This window comes from Mesoplodon mirus (assembly GCF_964341445.2).
Source record: "Mesoplodon mirus genome assembly, chromosome: 14".
Classification (NCBI taxonomy): Eukaryota; Metazoa; Chordata; class Mammalia; order Artiodactyla; family Ziphiidae; genus Mesoplodon; species Mesoplodon mirus.
The window spans coordinates 43,231,339-43,250,214 of NC_138990.1; the positions used below are offsets into that span (position 1 = coordinate 43,231,339).

Genomic DNA, 18,876 nt, shown 5'->3' on the forward strand with positions numbered 1-18,876 from the left:
AACATCTCACACGTGCTATATAACTTATTACTGGAGGAATTAAGTGTGTGTCCTGGTGGCTGCACTGGGCAAGGACTCTTAGAAGCTTATGCCTGGTTTCCCCTGGACTTCACCCCCTTGCAAAGTATCTTTTCATTGCAATAAAGCTTAGTCATTAGTATGACTATAGGCTGAATCCTGTGAATCCTCTAAGCAAATCATCACATCTGGAGGCAGTCTTAGGGGCTCCTGACATAACCTCACAATTATATACTTAGTATCAGATATTTATATAAAACAGTAAGTACTCTAGTGAAAAAATAATAAATAGTATTTGTTCGGTATAGAAAGTGTTCACAAAGTACTTGTAAACACCTGTCTCCTTAAATGGACTATGAATGAAAGATATTTACCTTTTCAAGTATTTAAAACACAGAACATAATACAAAAATAAATATTCCACTTCAGAGAAGTGAGAATAAAGAATTTTGTATTAATAAGAACGACAGACTTTGCATCTACCATTTATTGGGTGCCTGCTATATGCTAATATGATGCTCGGTGCTTTAAATTGGTTATCTAATTCTTACAAAAACCTTTCAGGTAACTATGTACACCTCCTCCTTTTTAGATGAGATATTGAAGCTCAAAGAATCTACCTAAGTTGCTCAAATGCCAGAGCAGTAGTGTTAAGACAGAGATGGGATTCAAACCCAGGTTTACCTGATTCCAAAGCCATTATATTTCCACTATGACTTCAAGATGGTATAACACAAGAGGCTAATGAAGTAATAAATAGTTACTTTAACTTCCCTCTTAAATAACAGAAATAATATGTGGGCAGAGAGAAATTTAACACTTAAAAAAATTAATCACAAAAAGATTTAAAACTTGACTAAAATCCATTGAATGCAGCTATGGAAAAAAAAACTTTAAAGTACATTACTATTTGGTATTTAACAGATAATCATCATGAAAACTTAACTAAGTCAGTGAAACGTAAAAAGAGAGAAAGACAGTAACAAAGGCATTAATAACAAAGAAAATGCATAAATTAACTCACCATTCTTCCTTTATACTTTCAAGATTATCTACTTCTTTCATTCTCTTTTGCCTTACTGTAAAAGTAAAAAGAAAAATAAGGTAAAGTTCTTAATACAGTATTTTAAATAAATTCATTCCAACATATGCATTAAGATTCTTTACCATTAAGTTATTATGTACTCCTAAAGTAGCACTAAAGGGGTCTCAAGAACAATTGACCTAACTCAAAGCTGTCACTTTCACTTAAAGTAAAGCAATAAAAAGTAAATTTTGGATTTGGATAATCTGACAAAAGAAAGATTTCATAAAAGTCATGATGAGGGGAATTCCCTGGCGGTCTAGTGGTTAGGACTCTGTGCTTTTACTACCAAGGGCCCACGTTCAACCACTGGTTGGGAAACGAAGATCCTGCAAGTGCTCGCGGCCAAAAAAAAAAAAAAAAAAAAAAAAAAATTTATGATGAAAAATAATGTATGCTTTGGTCTAATAACAAACAAAAGTGAATGTAAACATTTCACTCAATCTCCAATAGTAACAAAATATCAAATCAATATAAACTCATTCTTTTTTTTCCAATGTAGATGATTTTTATTGTCAATATTCTTTTTTTAAACATCTTTATTAGAGTATAATTGCTTTACAATGGTGTGTTAGTTTCTGCTTTATAACAAAGTGAATCAGTTACACATATACATATGTCCCCATATCTCTTCCCTCTTGCATCTCCCTCCCTCCCACCCTCCCTACCCCACCTCTCTAGGTGGTCACAAAGCACAGAGCTGATCTCCCTCTGCTATGCGGCTGCTTCCCACTAGCTATCTATTTTACATCTGGTAGTGTATATATGTCCATGCCACTCTCTCACTTTGTCCCAGCTTACCCTTTCCCCTCCCCATATCCTCAAGTCCATTCTCTAGTAGGTCTGCAGAGTGAAGTCAGTCAGAAAGAGAAATACAAATACCGTATGCTAACACACATATATGGAATCTAAAAATAAAACAGAAAGAAAAAAAGACCAAAAAATGGTCAGAAGAACCTAGGGGCAAGACGGGAATAAAATAGAGCTCCTTCACAACAAGAGGAGCCACCTCGGCCAAGGACGACCCCGCAGTGCACAAGGCGGCAGCGCATCTGCGTCAGGACGGAAGCCTGAAAGGGGAGCCGTAGGGAGGGGCCAGTTTCAACTCCGTCACAATCGAATTCGGCCACACAATTGCGTGTTTGCTGAACCAGCCACTACGACTCTTAGATCCCACTCTTACAGTTTGTACTTGAAGCAGTTTTGAAGTCGAGTTTGACCGCGATCCTCTCTCACTGCGCAGGCACCGGTCCGATTCTACCAACCGTTGGTGAGAAATGATCTCGACGGCGGAAGTGGTGGAAGCAGAGGAAAGGGAGGTGCTAGGCCGCTAGGTCAAGCGCACGCGTTCGGAGGCCAGGAAGGAGGCGGAAGAGGGTGCCCGGGGGAAGAGGCTGAGCGAAGGGTTTGAATTTTCTCGGAGAAAGACGGGCCGGCCACGAGGAGAAAAGAAACAAGCCGCAGCAACATCTAAGCCCTTGAAAGCATCCCGAGAGAGGGGGGAAGGGAAAACAGCAGCCACCAGCGCAACCACTTGTGTCTTCCGGCCCTTCCCACCTCTCTTGCCCACCCCCACCAGCCCACGCTGCCTGGGACTTGAAATCTGTGGCCGAAGGACCGTCACCACATAACTTCAAGAATAATCAACCACCCTCCCTTCCCAAACCCACCCAAATTCACTCATCCAGCGTTTCCTTTTTTTAATCCACTCAGAACTTTTTTTCTAAGACCCCCCCCCTCCCTACATGGAGTTGGGTGGGGGGGGGAATGAATACTGAGTTGGCCTTTATTTTTTTTAAGGAGACTTTTTGATCCAATGAGGCCCCCCAAATAATTGAGTTTTGGGTCCTCGTTGGTTGTTTTATTTTTTTTCTCCAAAATTTTAACCCCCTCGCCCCGTGAGCCCGAGGTGGGTAAAAACCTCGATCATGGGTTCGGGTCCCATAGACCCCAAAGAGCTTCTCAAGGGCCTGGATAGCTTCCTTAACCGAGATGGGGAAGTCAAGAGTGTGGATGGGATTTCGAAGATCTTCAGTCTGATGAAGGCAGCACGAAAGATGGTGAGCCGATGCACTTACTTGAACATTCTCCTGCAGACCCGTTCACCAGAAATATTGGTCAAGTTTATTGATGGTGGTGGTTACAAGCTTCTTAACAATTGGCTGACATATTCAAAGACAACCAACAACATTCCCCTCCTGCAGCAAATTCTCCTGACCCTGCAGCACCTACCACTCACTGTTGACCATCTCAAGCAGAACAACACAGCCAAACTGGTGAAGCAGCTGAGCAAGTCAAGTGAGAATGAAGAGCTCCGGAAACTGGCCTCAGTCCTTGTCAGCGACTGGATGGCAGTGATCCGCTCCCAGAGCAGTACCCGGCCTGCTGAGAAAGCTAAGAAGAAACGGAAAGAAGAGGGAAAGAGTCGAACCACCCCTCGTGAGCGACCGTTGACTGAGGTGAAGGCTGAGACTCGGGCCGAGGAGGCCCCGGAGAAGAAGAGGGAGAAGCCCAAGTCCCTCCGAACCACGGCGCCCAGTCACGCCAAGTTCCGCTCTACCGGACTAGAGCTGGAGACCCCGTCTTTGGGGCCTGTGAAGAAGAATGCCAGTGCAGTGGTGGTTTCTGACAAGTACAACCTTAAACCCATCCCCCTCAAGCGTCAGAGTTCCACAGCTGCCGCAGGAGTTGCTGTGCCCCGTGCAGAGAAGAAATACAAGCCACTCAACACAACACCCAATGCCACCAAAGAGATCAAAGTGAAGATCATCCCGCCACAGCCTGTGGAGGGCCTGGGCTTTCTGTATGCGCTCAGTTCAGCCCCTGTTCCAGGCATCAAAATTAAGAAGAAGAAGGAGGTGCTGTCAGCCTCAGCTGCCAAGCCAAGCCCATTTGAAGGGAAAACGAGCACAGAACCGAGCACAGCCAAACCTTCTTCCCCAGAGCCAGCACCTCCTTCTGAGGCTATGGACACAGAACGTCCAGGGACCCCAGTTCCCCCTGTTGAAGTCCCAGAGCTCATGGATACTGCCTCTTTGGAGCCAGGAGCTCTGGATGCAAAGCCAGTGGAGAGTCCCGGATATCCTAGCCAGCTGACCCGGAAAGGCAGGAAGAGGAAAGCTGTGACCTGGCCTGAGGAGGGCAAACTGGGCGAGCATTTCTATTTTGAACTGGATGCAACTGAACGAGTGAATGTGAATAAGATCAAGGACTTTGGCGAGGCAGCTAAGCGAGAGATACTGTCAGACCGACGCGAGTTTGAGACGGCCCGGCGTCTGAGCCACGACAACATGGAGGAGAAGGTGCCCTGGGTGTGCCCCCGGCCCCTGGTGCTGCCCTCGCCTCTTGTCACCCCTGGAAGCAACAGCCAGGAGCGGTACATCCAGGCTGAGCGGGAGAAGGGGATCCTTCAGGAGCTCTTCCTGAGCAAGGAAAGTCCTCACGAGCCTGATCCTGAGCCCTATGAGCCTATCCTCCCCAAACTCATCCCCCTAGATGAGGAATGTTCCATGGATGAGACCCCATATGTTGAGACCCTGGAGCCTGGGGGAACCGGCGGCTCACCCGATGGGGCGGGCGGTTCCAAGTTGCCTCCTGTTCTGGCCAATCTTATGAGAAGCATGGGTGCCGGGAAGAGCCCCCAGGGTCCTGGAGGAGGAGGCATCAATGTGCAGGAGATCCTCACCTTCATCATGGGTAGCCCTAACAGTCATCCCTCAGAGGAACTGCTGAAGCAACCAGACTATTCAGACAAGATCAAGGAGATGCCGGTGCCTCATGGACTCTTAGGCCCTGGTCCCATAGCCAATGGTTTCCCACCGGGAGGCCCTGGGGGCCCCAAGGGCATGCAGCACTTCCCCCCTGGGCCTGGCGGACCTATGCCAGGTCCCCATGGGGGCCCTGGGGGTCCTGGTGGGCCAGTGGGTCCACATCTCCTGGGTCCCCCACCCCCTCCCTGGGGGGGTGATCCCTTCTGGGATGGCCCAGGTGACCCCATGTGGGGTGGCCCAATGCGTGGGGGACGAGGTCCGGTGCCATACCATAGAGGCCGTGGTGGCCGAGGCGGGAGTGGACCACCTCCTCCTCCATTCCGAGGGGCCAGAGGAGGTCGCTCTGGAGGAGGACCTCCAAATGGACGAGGGGGCCCTGGTGGGGGCATGGTCGGAGGTGGCGGGCATCGTCCCCATGAAGGCCCTGGTGGCGGCATGAGCAGTGGCAGCGGACATCGTCCCCATGAAGGCCCTGGCAGTGGCATGGGCGGTGGGCATCGCCCCCACGAAGGCCCTGGTGGCGGTGGCATGGGTGGTGGCAGTGGCCATCGTCCTCATGAAGGCCCTGGTGGAGGAATGGGTGCTGGTGGTGGACATTGGCCCCATGAAGGCCCTGGACATGGGGGGCCCCATGGCCACTGGCCTCATGATGGCCCTGGTCACCGAGGCCACGACCACCGAGGGCCACCCCCTCATGAGCACCGTGGCCATGATGGCGCTGGGCATGGCGGAGGGGGCCACCGAGGGCATGATGGAGGCCACAGCCATGGAGGAGACATGTCAAATCGCCCTGTTTGTCGACATTTCATGAAGAGGGTAACTGCCGCTATGAGAACAACTGTGCCTTCTACCACCCGGGTGTCCATGGGCCCCCCCTGCCCTAGGGACCACCTGCCCGCCCTGCCCACACTCCTGTGAACTGCAGCCTTGCTCCTTCCACCCTTTTATGGCTTCTGTGAGGCCCATTTTCCCCTTTCCCCAGCTGATGAGGAGCCGGCCCCCTCAGTGCCCACCTGCCTGGGTTCCTGGAGGTTTTCTGATCACTGGTGTGCATTGATGTACATATTTTCCTCCAGTATGGGGAGGAGAGAGACTGGACACATTCTGTACCCTGGACTGCTGAAGAGGAGACCCGGTTGGCTTCACTTTTTGAGGAGATTTGCCCTTTATGCCAAGCGCCTCTCCGGTATTACCCTTTATGCCTGAGAACCTAAATGAAGCTGGTTATCCTGGAGAACACCTCTACTCTCCTCTTGTGGGTCCTCCACATGCACACAGAACTCTGACACGGGATCAGCTGCACTTATGAAATCATCCCCGCCAAATTCATGCTTCCTCATGGGGTGGGGAGATGGTAAAAGGGGTATTGTGTATCCCACTGCACTGACAGGACTCAATCAGGCTGGATTTGAGTTCTGGAATACATCATCCCCACTCCTCCCCTGACACAGGCTTTACATTGAGTCCTTTCTCAAGTAAGACGTTGCAATCTTCCGTGAACACCCAGGTTTGCATCATGGGTATGCTAGGTTCAATGATGGCAAATTCACATCGGCATCCGGTGAAAAGTTTTAGCTGGCATAGGTGAGGCCACTGGTGGTGGTCCACCCTTGCCTGCAGCTCATTCTGGAAATTAAAACACTTCAGTGAGACCAGCTTTTCAACTGAAGCCCGGTGTGCTGGGCATGCCAGTCACACTACATGCACTGCCTCTGGGAGTTAGCGCGCTCCTGGCCCCCATCTGGAACCTTGTGGGTGTGAGGCCTCCAGCTCCCTTGACCTGTCAGCCACCTCTGAATCCCCACCAGGTGCCTTCCTGGGTGGATTCGATAAGATGACCTGCGCTCTCCCAGCCCTCTCCTTCACCTGTCTCAGCATCGGTTGTTTTCTATGAAAACAGTGGATTGGTTGGGTTTTGTGCAGGGTCTTGGGTTAGAGCCACAATGGATTTGAGGATGAGTATTTTCTTTTTTCTTTTGGTTTTGTATATTTTGTACATTAATAAGAAACAGTGGAAAGAGAAGTATTTAAAAAAAACAAGAGGAGCCACCTCAATGAGAAGCCCACGCACCACAACTAAGAGTAGTCCTCACTCGCTGCAACTAGAAAAAGCCCACGCACAGCAACAAAGACCCAACGCAGCCAAAAATAAATTAATCAGTTTTTTAAAAAATGGAGAGAAGCCAGAGTGAAAATAGTTATTGTTCGGGGGGGGGGATAAAAAATTGTGGATTATTTTCTCTCTTTCCCAAACTTTCTGCAATACTCTTTTGCCCTTACAACAAAAATAATACAAGAAATAAGGAAACAAATCGATGTTTAAAAGAGCCCAAGCCATCTGCCCTTTTTTTTTTTTTTTTTTTTTTGCGGTACGTGGGCCTCTCACTGTTGTGGCCTCTCCTGTTACGGAGCACAGGCTCCGGACGCGCAGGCTCAGCGGCCATGGCTCATGGGCCCAGCCGCTCCACGGCATGTGGGATCTTCCCGGACCTGGGCGCGAACCCGTGTCCCCTGCATCGGCACGTGGACTCTCAACCACTGCGCCACCAGGGAAGCCCCCATCTGCCCTTTGAGAGGTCCTGGAAGCAATGACAGACTAGAAGCAATAAGCATACCAAAAGCCTACATCTTGGCTTCTAACTAAAATTTTCCAAGAAAAGGAATTATGGCTCCTTAGAGAAAAGACTGATTCCAGGGTTGGACAGAGAAAGAACAAATGAGCCCGAAATATCTTGCACCAGAAGGTAAGATGGTGTTCAGTGAATGATGAAGACATATCAAAAGGACACTGAAGCCACCTGAAGGGGTTCCCACTGGACAAGTCTGGGAAATGGAACATCAAAGTAAATAATGATACTAATGGATTATAGCTCATTGAATACAACAAAAACCCATGAGGAGTCCATACTATTAGATCTTAAAAAATCAGGAAAAGATGGACTTTTAAATAAATTCAACAGTCATATGGAATCACCACTACCAAGATAAATTCCAGATATATCCAAGATCTAAAATTTAAAAATTGAACCTGAGGGTGATGTCAGCAAAATGAAAGAATAGGCAGCTCCAAGCTCCTGTCCCCACAGAGACATTGAAAAACAAGCAGAAACTATTAGAACCAAGTTAGAACTCTGGAAAGTAGTCAAAGGTTTACAACTATCAAGCAAATGATGAATCAAGAAAAATACAACTCAAAAACAGCAGGGAAAACAAACCAATTCAAAACTGGGCAAAGGATGTGAACAGACATTTCTCCAAAGAAGAAATATGAGTAGACAATAAGCACATGAAAAAGATGCTCAACATCACTAGTCCCAATGAGATACCACTTTATACACATCAGAATAGCTATTATTTAAAAAAAACAAAAATAATAAGTGTTGACAGGGATGTGGAGAAATTAGAACACCAGAATATTGCTGGTGGAAATGTAAAACAGTACAGCTGCTGTAGAAAAGGATTTGGTGGTTGAGGCATTACTCACAATAGCCAAGAGGTGGAAATAATCCAGATGTCCATCAACAGATGAATGTCTGAACAAAATGTGGTATATACGTACAACGGAATATTAATTAGCCGTAAAAAGGAATGAGGGCTTCCCTGGTGGCACAGTGGTTGAGAGTCCGCCTGCCAATGCAGGGGACACGGGGTCGTGCCCCGGTCCGGGAGAAGCCACAACAGTGAGAGGCCCGCGTACCACAAAAAAAAAAAAAAAAGAAAGAAAGGAATGAAGTTTTGATACATTAAGGGACTGGGAGAAGAGAGGAATGTAGAATTACTGCATAACGGGCACAGAGTTTCTGTTAGGGACCATGAAGAAGTCTTGGAAATGGACAGTGGTTAATGGTTACACACCACTGTGAATATTATTAATGCTGCTGAATTGTACACTTAAAATTGGTTAAGATGGAAAATTTTATGTTATATATGTAGGTATTTTACCACAATAAAAAAAACCTTAAAAAAGGCAAACGTTTTAATTATTAAAGAGAACATGGTAAAGTTCCCTTATAACCTGGAAGAGAAGACAACTTTCCTATAACTCAAATCCAGAAGCAATAAGGGAAAAGACTGATACATTTAACTATGTAAGAATAAAAAAACTTTTTTAAATTTCTACAAAGTAAAAACACAGATGACAAACAAAAACAAACAAATAAACAAAGGGAACTGGCATTACAACTAAAAGGTTAATATATAAAGAACTGATACAGAGAAGAAAAAGGCCAACAATCAAAAGGCAACAAACATGAACAGAGGCGTCTCAGAAAGAGAGAAGCAAATGGCCCTAAAATATGTGAAAAGATGTCAGTCTCACTTATAATGAAATAAATGCAATTGAAACTATATCATGATACCATTTCTCACCGATCAGACTGGCAAAAACTTACAAGTCTTGCAACACATTTTGTTGCTGAGAGTGTGGGGAAACAGCCTCAACCATTTTTGGTGGGAATGCAAAATGGCACATATCCGGGTAAGGGGATGTGGCATTATCTAGTCACCTATGCATATGACAAAGAATCTCTCCTTGACCAAACTGTAGTTAGGCTCCTCTGAGGCACCTTCTCAAGGAGGCATGACCTTGGGCTTCCATTTCTGTTCCTGTAGAGCCCAATTTTAGCAAGAATCCTGTTAAGCAGCTTTACCCAGAATCCCTCCACCCTTGATACCTGATCAAATTCCTCACTCTGCACTCCCCCCACAACCCCGCCACGATACTGATCACCCTGGCCTGCCTTCAGCAAGAATCTTGTAGTTCAGTTTAGCAAGAATCCCACCTTACCTTTGAGGTATCTCTCAGTAATTTTCCATCCACTGACCCATACCTTGCTCTTTGACTATAAATCCCCAGTTGTCCATCTTTTAAAAAAATTATTTTATTTATTTATTTATTTTTTGGCTGCATTGGGTCTTCATTGCTGTGCGTGGGCTTTCTCTAGTTGCGGCGAGCGGGGGCTACTCTTCGTTGCGGTGCGCGGGCTTCTCATTGTGGTGGTTTCTCTTCTTGTGGAGCACAGGCTCTAGGCGCACAGGCTTCAGTAGTTGTGGCACGTGGGCTTCAGTAGTTGTGGATTGCAGGCTCTAGAACGCAGGCTCAGTAGTTGTGGCGCACGGGCTTAGCTGCTCCGTGGCATGTGGGATCTTCCCGGACCCGGGCTCGAACCCGTGTCCTCTGCACTGACAGGCGGATTCTTAACCACTGCACCACCAGGGAAGCCCCTGTCCGTGTTATATTCAGAATCGAGTCCAGTTCCACACTGAGGTCTCTTTTCCCCTATCACAATAGTTTCTGCTTTGACTACTGTCCAGCTCTGTTTTTTCTTTGACACGTATATCTAGAAATCCCATTATCTAAAAATCCATCCCAATGATACTTTACCAAAAATATAAAAAGGTGAATACACTAGACTATTCGCTGTAGTATTATTTACAGCGTTGATTGTAACAGCAAAGCCTGTAAAAAACCTCAACTTGTCCATTAATAGGGACTTCTTGAATAAACTATGGTAAATCCACACAGTGGGATGTACTGTTAAGTGAAAAAAGCAAAATGGAGAAAAATATGTATGATATGGTACTGTTTATCTAAGAAAGAGGTGAACATGAATATACGTATATTTGTTTACATTAGGGAAAAATGAAAAAGTAAACCAAAAAATAAATAATAAGGTTACTTATAAAGTGGGAGAGAGTGCACTGGGTGAAGGGAGTAAGGGCAGAAACTGGATTTCTCTGAATGTATCTTGATTTTTAGATCAACTTTGGACCCATGTAAATATTTTATGCACATATAAAACAAAGGTAAATTTTAAAAAAGCAATCCCTAAAAACTGAAAGTAAAACTGAAACGAATTAACTGAACTGACAGAGAGGAATTATTTCAAGTAAATTTAAAACATGGTAATTTTACCATATATCCTAGTGGGATGAACCCAAAGAGGAGAAATGAAGTTTCTAGTAGTCATATTATTAGCAATAATATATTAGTATTGTTTATATGAAAAGTATGGTATAAAGATAAAGCAGTGGGTCTCAACCAGGAGGCAACAGTGCCCCTAAGAAGATATGTGGCAATGGCCGGAGGCATATTTGGGCTGTCACAACAACGGGGGTGGAGGGTGCTACTGGTATCTAGTAGATGAGGTTAGGGATGCTGCTGAAAATCCTACAAGGCACAAGACAGCCCCCACAAGAAAGTATTGCCCAAAATGTTAATAGTGTTGAAGTTGAGAGACCCGGAGATAAAGCAAAGAAGTAATTATGATCTGTCCCTGAAAACCAAGATTTTTTTTCAGAGTAAGAGTACAGAGATAGAAATATAAAAATCAAAGAAGCCAAGCAAAAATCCTGTCATCCTATATTTTAAATCGGAAACATCATTACGAACGTTATCATTTCTCTTAAGAAAATACATAGTGGCTCTGTCCACTGAAAAGGCCAAAAAGCAATAAGCAATAAGCAATAAGCTGCTGGCCTGGGTTGGCAGTCTGGTGGCAGGCGCCATCCTAAGCTCTGCCCGGTGCCTCAGTTCTTCCAGGTGCCCTACACGGCACTGACCATGCTCTTGACCCCCAGCCCCAGGGAGCGGGACTCGGCCACCGTGTACCGTGAGTGCAGGCAGGCGTGGGGTGCGTGGGGTGGGATGGCTCTGCCCCTGGCCCCACGAGCTGTCACCTTGCTCCACGCTGTGTCCCAGGGATGACCTTGGAGATGGCAGGGACGCTGATGGGAGCCACTGTCCATGGACTCATCGTGTCTGGTGCCCACGGGTCCCACAGGTGCAAGCAGACTGCGCTCCCAGGACAAGTGTCCATCTCCCCCAACGCGGTGAGTGCCCAGGCTACCCAGACCCACTGGGACCCCCGCTTCGGGGTCACTTGTTTCTTCCAGGGCCGTTTCTCCCCCAGGTCTCTTCATGGTGGTTTGGGGGCTCAGCTCTGCACACTATGCCCTCTCGTTCCTTCCCTGCTCCTGTAGCTGAGCCCAGGCCCTCCGTCCTCCCTGCTAACTCTGCTTCTGCTGGGTGCCTTCTAAACATGGAGTCAGACAACAGATCAGCAGGCCATCTGGAGGGGAGGAGGCGGACCCCAGAGAAGGGATGCGGTGGGGAAGGGCCACAGGCAGGGACAGGGGAGAGAGACAGCAGAACGGTTTGGTGTCCTGGCAGAGCCCTGGGCAAAACCTGACCTATGACCAGTCCTACCCATCCCTGAACGGGTGACTGCCAACGCCAACCCCACCCCCGGTGTGAAAGGGCTAGTACCCCTTCGTGTCTCCTCAAAGCAGGTCCCTTTTCAGCAGTTAGGGGACGTGCCTCTATTTATCCATCAAGTTCATCTTCTATCCACCCCCCAGCCCTTTCTCCTTAAGCAAATGACATCACTCACCTCCACCGACATTTGGGAATTAATGGTATGAGAATAATACCACCAACACCCATGGTTCACCACCCGTAAGAAAACATTACAATGAAGTCCTTGTGTACCCCCCATCCCCAGACCCACCTGTAGCCCAGCTACAGAATGTGCCTGAGCACAGTGCAAAGTGGAGCTGTAGAGCCCCAGAGAGAGCGGGGAAGTCAGTCTCCCCTTCCCGTGGCCCACGGCCCCAGTCTAGGGATTGCCTGAGTCAGGGTCGGGGAGAGACTCTGCCCAGCTGCCCTCAAACCCCATCATGGTGCTATGAGCCTGGGATCAGAGGGATTGCGACCTGCAGATTCACCCTCCCCTCTTCCATGCCTAGGCCCCACTGAGGCCTCTACAAGTGCCCTCCCCAAAGCTACTGGGTCACTGTCTGGGTGAGGGTGGAACAGAGGGTGGCAGTGGCCTTGGGTTGGAGAGCAGGAGCTGGGCAGGGCCTGGGATGCCAAGAAGTAGGGAGCAGGAGGCTGAGAACCCCTCCCGGGAGGCGGAGCCTCGTGTGAGCCAAGGCGAGAAGCATTCAGGTGCCTCTTGGTAGTTCCAGCTCTGTTGTTCCATCGACTTCACTTACGAAACACAAATTCATAGATAAAATCATCACGAATTTCAAGACAGCAGAGCATTAACTCCCAAGTGCAGTGCCTTCTGAATGTGGGACCCTGTGCAACTGTGCTGGTTCCACACTGGTGAAGCCCTGCCCATCTCCCTCTTTCCTCACCCACCAAAGGCAACCCCTGTCCTGAATTGGGTGGCTGTTACTCCCATGCATGCCTTGAATGTATTTTATTACATATGTGTCTTCCTCTGCATGCTAGGTAGCACCGTTCTGGTTTTGACATTTATCTGCGTCATCATGCATCACACTGTCTGCTCCTGGATCTGTCTCCCCACCCACTCCAAGCCCCTTGTTGTGGATGCACAGGATCACTTATTCATCACCGTAACCACAGGGTCTAGCACGCAGAAGTCAGCCCCAATGAACGTTTGCTTAAAAAAAGAGAGAGAGAGAGGCGAAGGGGGCTTAGACCCACAGTGGCATGGATGCCTGCAGGAGGCAGAGGGTCAGCAGAAGGACCACTCTGGGCCCTTAGATCTCCCTCTCCTGCTGGGCTGGTTGGGAGGAGGGGCACCCCGCATCCTTGGGCTTGGGCTGAGGGTCCCTCTGCTCCCACTGGGAGGTACTCCTGCCCGGCCCCTGGGTATCCCCACCTCCGTGGGTTGGAGACATCACCCCCACTGAGGTCCTGTCCTGTCCCACAGACTCGTCTCTACTCCATTGCAGCCACTGTGGTTGCTGTGACGTACCCCGTGTGCAGTAGTTTGCTCTGCCTGGGGGTGAAGGAGCGACCGGGTAGGTGCGGGGTGCAGGCAGGGTGTGGGAAGAGGAAGCTGCGGCCGGGCTCCTCTTGGGCGTGGGTTTGGGTTTTTTGTTTTTTTTGTTTTTGTTTTTTTTCCGGTACGCGGGCCTCTCACTGCTGTGGCCTCTCCCGTTGCGGAGCACAGGCTCCGGACGCGCAGGCTCAGCGGCCATGGCTCACGGGCCCAGCCGCTCCGCGGCATGTGGGATCCTCCCGGATCGGGGCACGAACCCGTGTCCCCTGCATCGGCAGGCGGACTCTCAACCACTGCGCCACCAGGGAAGCCCGTGGGTTTGGGTTTTGAACTCCACCAAGCCAAGATGTCCCCTTCCTGTGTTGCAGATGCCTCTGCCCGAGCCTCCGGCCAGGGCCTGAGCTTCCTGGCTGGGCTGCGGCTCACAGTCCGGCACCCGCCCTACCTGAAGCTGGTCATCTCCTTCCTGTTCATCTCGGCAGCCGTTCAGGTACCTCTGGCCAGGCTGATCCCCACTGGCTTGGCTCTGGCCATACTGGCCCTGCGTAGGTTCAGGTGTCTCTCGTCCCCACGGCACCAGAGAGAAACCAGTGGCTGGCAAGCGCCTGGCGAGGCTGGTGCTGGGAGGAGAGAAACCTGCCTAGAGCTTGTGGGGCTGGGGAGGGTCAGGGCCCAGACACCAGGAAGCTGACGCTGTCTCGGGTGGTTCTCAGCTGTGCCGGGGAGGGGGACTAGGAATGGCATTTATACCTGTGTCAGGGATAAGCGTCCTTCGTTGGGGAGGGGACTGCGTGATGGCGGTAGGAACCGGACGCTTGAGGTCCCAAAGGGGAGGCCAGACTTGAGACCCTAGCCTTGCCCTTGACTTCCACGTTTCTGCCATTTCCCATACACGCCCACTTCCTGGCGACCTCCTCAGGTGGAGCAGGGCTACCTGGTCCTGTTCTGTGCACACGCCTCCCGGCTACATGACCATGTGCAGAGCCTGGTGATAACCATCCTGGTGAGGGGACCTGGGGCGGTAGAGGCAAGGGCGCTCGGGGGCCTGAGTTGGGGATGTGTGACCCTTGCCGTGACACACGTGGCCGGACTTCCGGTGGTCAGTGTTCTGGACTCTGCTGTGGTCTTGGTCACCTGCATTTCAGCCGAGGGTGGAATTGGGGCCAGGGTCATAAAGTTCACAGCCACTGTTTCCAGCCAGGGTGCAAGGTCAACGTCGAGCGTCCCTCCTAAATGTCAGGGCTTTGAGGGCCTGGCACAGGCACAGGCGCAGGGGGCGTGTCCTGGGCTGTGATGATTCTGTCCGCTCACAGGTCTCGGCAGTGCTGAGCACCCCGATGTGGGAGTGGGTTCTGCAGCGATTTGGGAAGAGGATGTCGGCCTTCGGGATCTTTGTGAGTGAGGCAGGAAGCAAGGCCTGGAGGGATATGGGGGGGGGCAGTGACCTGGGAGCCTGAGCCTCCTGGGGACCGGCAGTGCTCAGTGCCTAGCAGGGGACCAGGCGCAGGGGGTCATCAGTAGAGCGGTGAGTGGGTGCATCAAAGAGCCGTTGAGGGGGGGTGATGCAGGTGGAGGGAGCAGCTAGTGTGTCTGTCTCCCTAGGGGATGGTGCCATTTGCAATCCTGCTGGCTGCTGTGCCCACAGCACCCGTGGCATACGTCGTGACCTTTGTATCTGGCGTGAGCATTGCCGTGTCCTTGCTGCTACCCTGGTAGGCTGGGTGAAGGGAAATGGGAGTGGGAGCCTCACGTCCTTCCTACTGGGTATCCCTCCTCCTTCACATCAACCTGCTGTCCCAGGCCTTGTGCACAGGCTGCGCTGGGGAGGGGCCCTCCCCGCCTTGCGGGAGATGGAGGCTGCCAGCGCCATCTGTGGAGCCCTCCCGAAAGAGCGCCAGGCGGCAGGAATGGTGGACAGCTGTGTGTTGGGGAAATATTGCCTGACTCTGTGGGCCGGTCCTGGGCAGCGGGGACCCAGGGGTGAATCTGACTCACTCTCTGTCCCCAGAGAGCTCCTGGGCTGGTGGCTGTGGGGAGGATAAAAGGGATAATTCTGCAGCCCCCTCCCCCAGGTCCATGCTTCCAGATGTGGTGGATGAATTCCAGCTGCAGCACCAGCACGGCCCAGGGCTGGAGACCATCTTCTATTCATCCTATGTCTTCTTCACCAAGCTTTCAGGTGCAGGCGCCCTGGGCATCTCCACTCTCAGCCTGGAGTGAGTCACAGAGCTGGGCTGTACCAGAGGCGCAAAAGACTAGCGGCGTGGGAAGCAGAGGGCAGAGTCCCCCACCTTAGCCAGCCAGGGGTCACCCGTGGGTCCGGAGGGTGTGTGGGAACCTCCACCCTAGCTTTCTCTGTGCACATGACTGGGAGGGGCCCTTCTTGGTGGCTGTACCCCCTCTGAAGCCTCTGCTTCCCACATTCTCAGCTTTCTCTGAACTCCTCCCTGGTCTGTTTGTTCCCTCACACTCCGTCCCCCATAGTTGGGCTGATGTGGCCAGGAAACTATCCAAGTTTCAGGATAGCGTGGTGGTTGGGCATTTGGGACCCCTCCGTCAGGAAGCCAGGCTCTGAGCTGGATGCATGGGATGGTGTTTCCCCAGCTTTGCGGGGTATGAGCCAGGAGCCTGCAAGCAGGCGGAACAGGTAGTGGTGACCCTCGAAGTCCTCATCGGTGCCATGCCCACCTGCATGATCCTCATCGGTCTGTGCATCTTCCTGGTCGGCCCCACTCCAAAGGTGCCACGTCGGAACAGCTCCCGCTCCCTTGGGAGGTAGGCACCTCTCGCACACGGGTATACACAGGAGGGCTGCCAACGCCCGGGAGGCATGCAGATGTGCACGGCTCTCATTTGGTCACCTCCACCTGATGTCCCACAAGCATGGCAGTCAGTCTAAATGGGCCCCAAACCGAATTTATCTTCTTCCCCAATCGCTGCTCCTGCTGTGCCTCGGGCCCGGTGGATGGCACCACCCTCCAGCCTGGGAGCCGTCTCCCGCTCTCCCCGCCGCAGGCTGCACCGAGCAGCTCTCTCTGACCTTGTTCTTCCCCCTGCGAACCACCACCCCCCATCCCACTGCCCGAGGGTGATCTGCTCACTGTCTGGCTTTCGCAGTGGACTGGGGGGACCTTGAAAGCTGGGTCTGTTTTCTTCATGTTTGCGTCCCAAGAGCTCAGCCCAGAGCCTGAGGCCAAGCAGGCGCTGCAGTATCAACACGTCTGGTCCAGCAGACGTTCACGAGCCTTGTCCACGTTTTTGCCGACGCTCATGCGTTTACAAACACGAGTCCATGTAGATACAGAGGACCACGCACGATAGGCAGGAAGTGGCTTTGTCATGGGTCCCTCACTGCTTGCTGTGGACGGCCTGGGACTCCAGCCCATCTTACTGAGCTCATGCGCTACACTCGGGGAATAACAGGTGGATGGGGAACTGCTTGGTGGGACTCGGGAGAACAGGGTTTTAGCTTCATTCACGGGGTTGAGAAGGGGAGGAGCTGCTAGAGAGACAAGGAGCAGCCACTGACACTTCCACGGGGCCCCACCCACGTCCTCCTTCCCTTTGGCTTCTTCCCTTTCCGACAGGAGGACCAGCTACAGCCTCGCTTGAACTTGAGACTCGTGTGAGCTGGAGTGGCAGGAGCAGCATCTTCTGGACTCCAAGTCCCCCTTTCTTCTCAGCCCTTCGGCACCCCTGCTTCCCAGTTTACACACGACCTGTCTTTTCCCCTGGGATATGGCGTCTTCGGTGACTCTCCTGAAGGGAGTGGCCTGGGCTCCAGGACCCCCACCTGTCATGTCTTGCCTGTTGACTGCAGGACATCTCAGATAGGCCTGTGCCCCTGACTACCCAGCTCCAGGCAACCTGTGACCTGGAAAGCATACCAGTAGCAACTATTCCTGGAAAAAGGAAGCCCCTACCAGCCTGGTCTGCAGACTTCCTGTGGGAGCACCAGGCCCACCAACCTGCTTGGATGGCAAAGCTACCTGACAGGACAGACACACAGAACTCGTTTCCCCTGATGTTCCACTGGATGTCTGAGAGAGGCTGACAGCACGTGAGTGGGCAGAGTGGGGACAGACGGACATGCTGGGCTGTCCAATTAGGAGAGAGACAGATGCAGCGAGGCCAGAAGACCCCAGAGGGAGCGAATGGGGCCAGTGGTGGGGATACACTGAGCAGGGCACGAGGTGTTTCTTTCCCTTTGTACAGCTAAGTGGATGACACTGTTTCTAGAAGCGGACACTGACTGATATTGAGCCACCGAAGATCCAGCATTTTTATGAACAAAAGTTACTTTTGTGGAAATATTTTTCTGAAAGTTTATCTTTTTGTTTTTCTGGCTGTGCCTCACCACATGCGGGATCTTAGTTCCCCGACCGGGGATGGAACCCGTGCCCCCTGCAGTGGAAGTGCGGAGTCTTAACCACTGGGCGGCCAGGGAAGTCCCCTGAAAGTTTATCTTATAAAAGCACAGGAACCACCGTTTTCTAGAGGCCATGTCTTTAGGGAAGAAAGATCCACTGAGATTTATTTTTTCAGAAACAAATTAAAGGGTTTATCTTCTACTGAGTCTGTAAAATTTGCCTGTGGCCAGCCTTCTCATCCCACCTCCTGGGAAAGCCCTGTCCCGAGGAGGGAAGGGGAGGGTGCCTGATGTCACTGAAACTGGCTGTGGCCCATCAGCCACATGTCCCAGAGTCTCCATTTCCTCAGACCAGAGATGCCATGTGGGAGGTGGGTTCCTTCCTTCTTTTGGAAGAGAAAAAAGTTGAGACTCGATAGTGGCCAGGTGGCTCATGTGGGTTTGGGGCCTGGGGAAGAGTTGAGCAACGTGTGGGGACCCTGATGCCCCAGCAACTCCTCCTAGAGAAGCCCAGATACCTCAAGGGAGACCAGGAGGTGCAGACCTGCCCCCAGATTTCTCCCAGCCCCCAGCTCAGTCCCCTCCTGAGCCCACTGCCCAGGGCTAGGCCCCCTTCCTCTTTAGACCTCTGGCTGCCTCTTAGGTGTGAGATTAGGTGCGAGGTCTAAGACGGCCAGAGCTCAGACACACTCAGGCAGGATGTGCCCCTCAGAGCTTAAAGTGTTCAGCTTCCTGTACAAATGCTATAGCACAAGAAGGAAGCTGACCTCAGAGAGAGAGTGCAGAGTGTGACCCAGTCTGTCTGATACCTGAACTTTCTGGCCCCGTGACACTGACATGGGCACCTGATCCTTGAGGTCACAGGGCCCCAGAGAAAGA

At 50.9% G+C, this 18,876-nt stretch overlaps 1 protein-coding gene and 1 pseudogene across 2 annotated transcripts; both read left to right on the forward strand.

Annotated features, from left to right (window-relative positions):
- Positions 1–2,703: 2,703 nt before the first annotated feature.
- On the forward strand, positions 2,704–6,882 carry LOC309815591 (serine/threonine-protein phosphatase 1 regulatory subunit 10-like; annotated as a pseudogene). The gene has a single exon. The product of its transcript is annotated as a serine/threonine-protein phosphatase 1 regulatory subunit 10-like (transcript).
- Positions 6,883–9,334: 2,452 nt separating this feature from the next.
- Positions 9,335–17,811, forward strand: LOC309815505 (sphingosine-1-phosphate transporter MFSD2B-like; the record flags this gene model as incomplete). The annotated part of the gene is made up of 11 exons (XM_082642383.1): positions 9,335–9,349; positions 11,405–11,483; positions 11,573–11,703; positions 13,557–13,647; positions 13,997–14,118; positions 14,548–14,631; positions 14,942–15,022; positions 15,231–15,340; positions 15,701–15,844; positions 16,233–16,403; positions 17,216–17,811. The coding sequence occupies 11 exons, from the start codon at positions 9,335–9,337 to the stop codon at positions 17,238–17,240; spliced, it is 1,053 nt and encodes a 350-aa protein (XP_082498509.1). The 3' UTR covers positions 17,241–17,811.
- Positions 17,812–18,876: the final 1,065 nt, after the last annotated feature.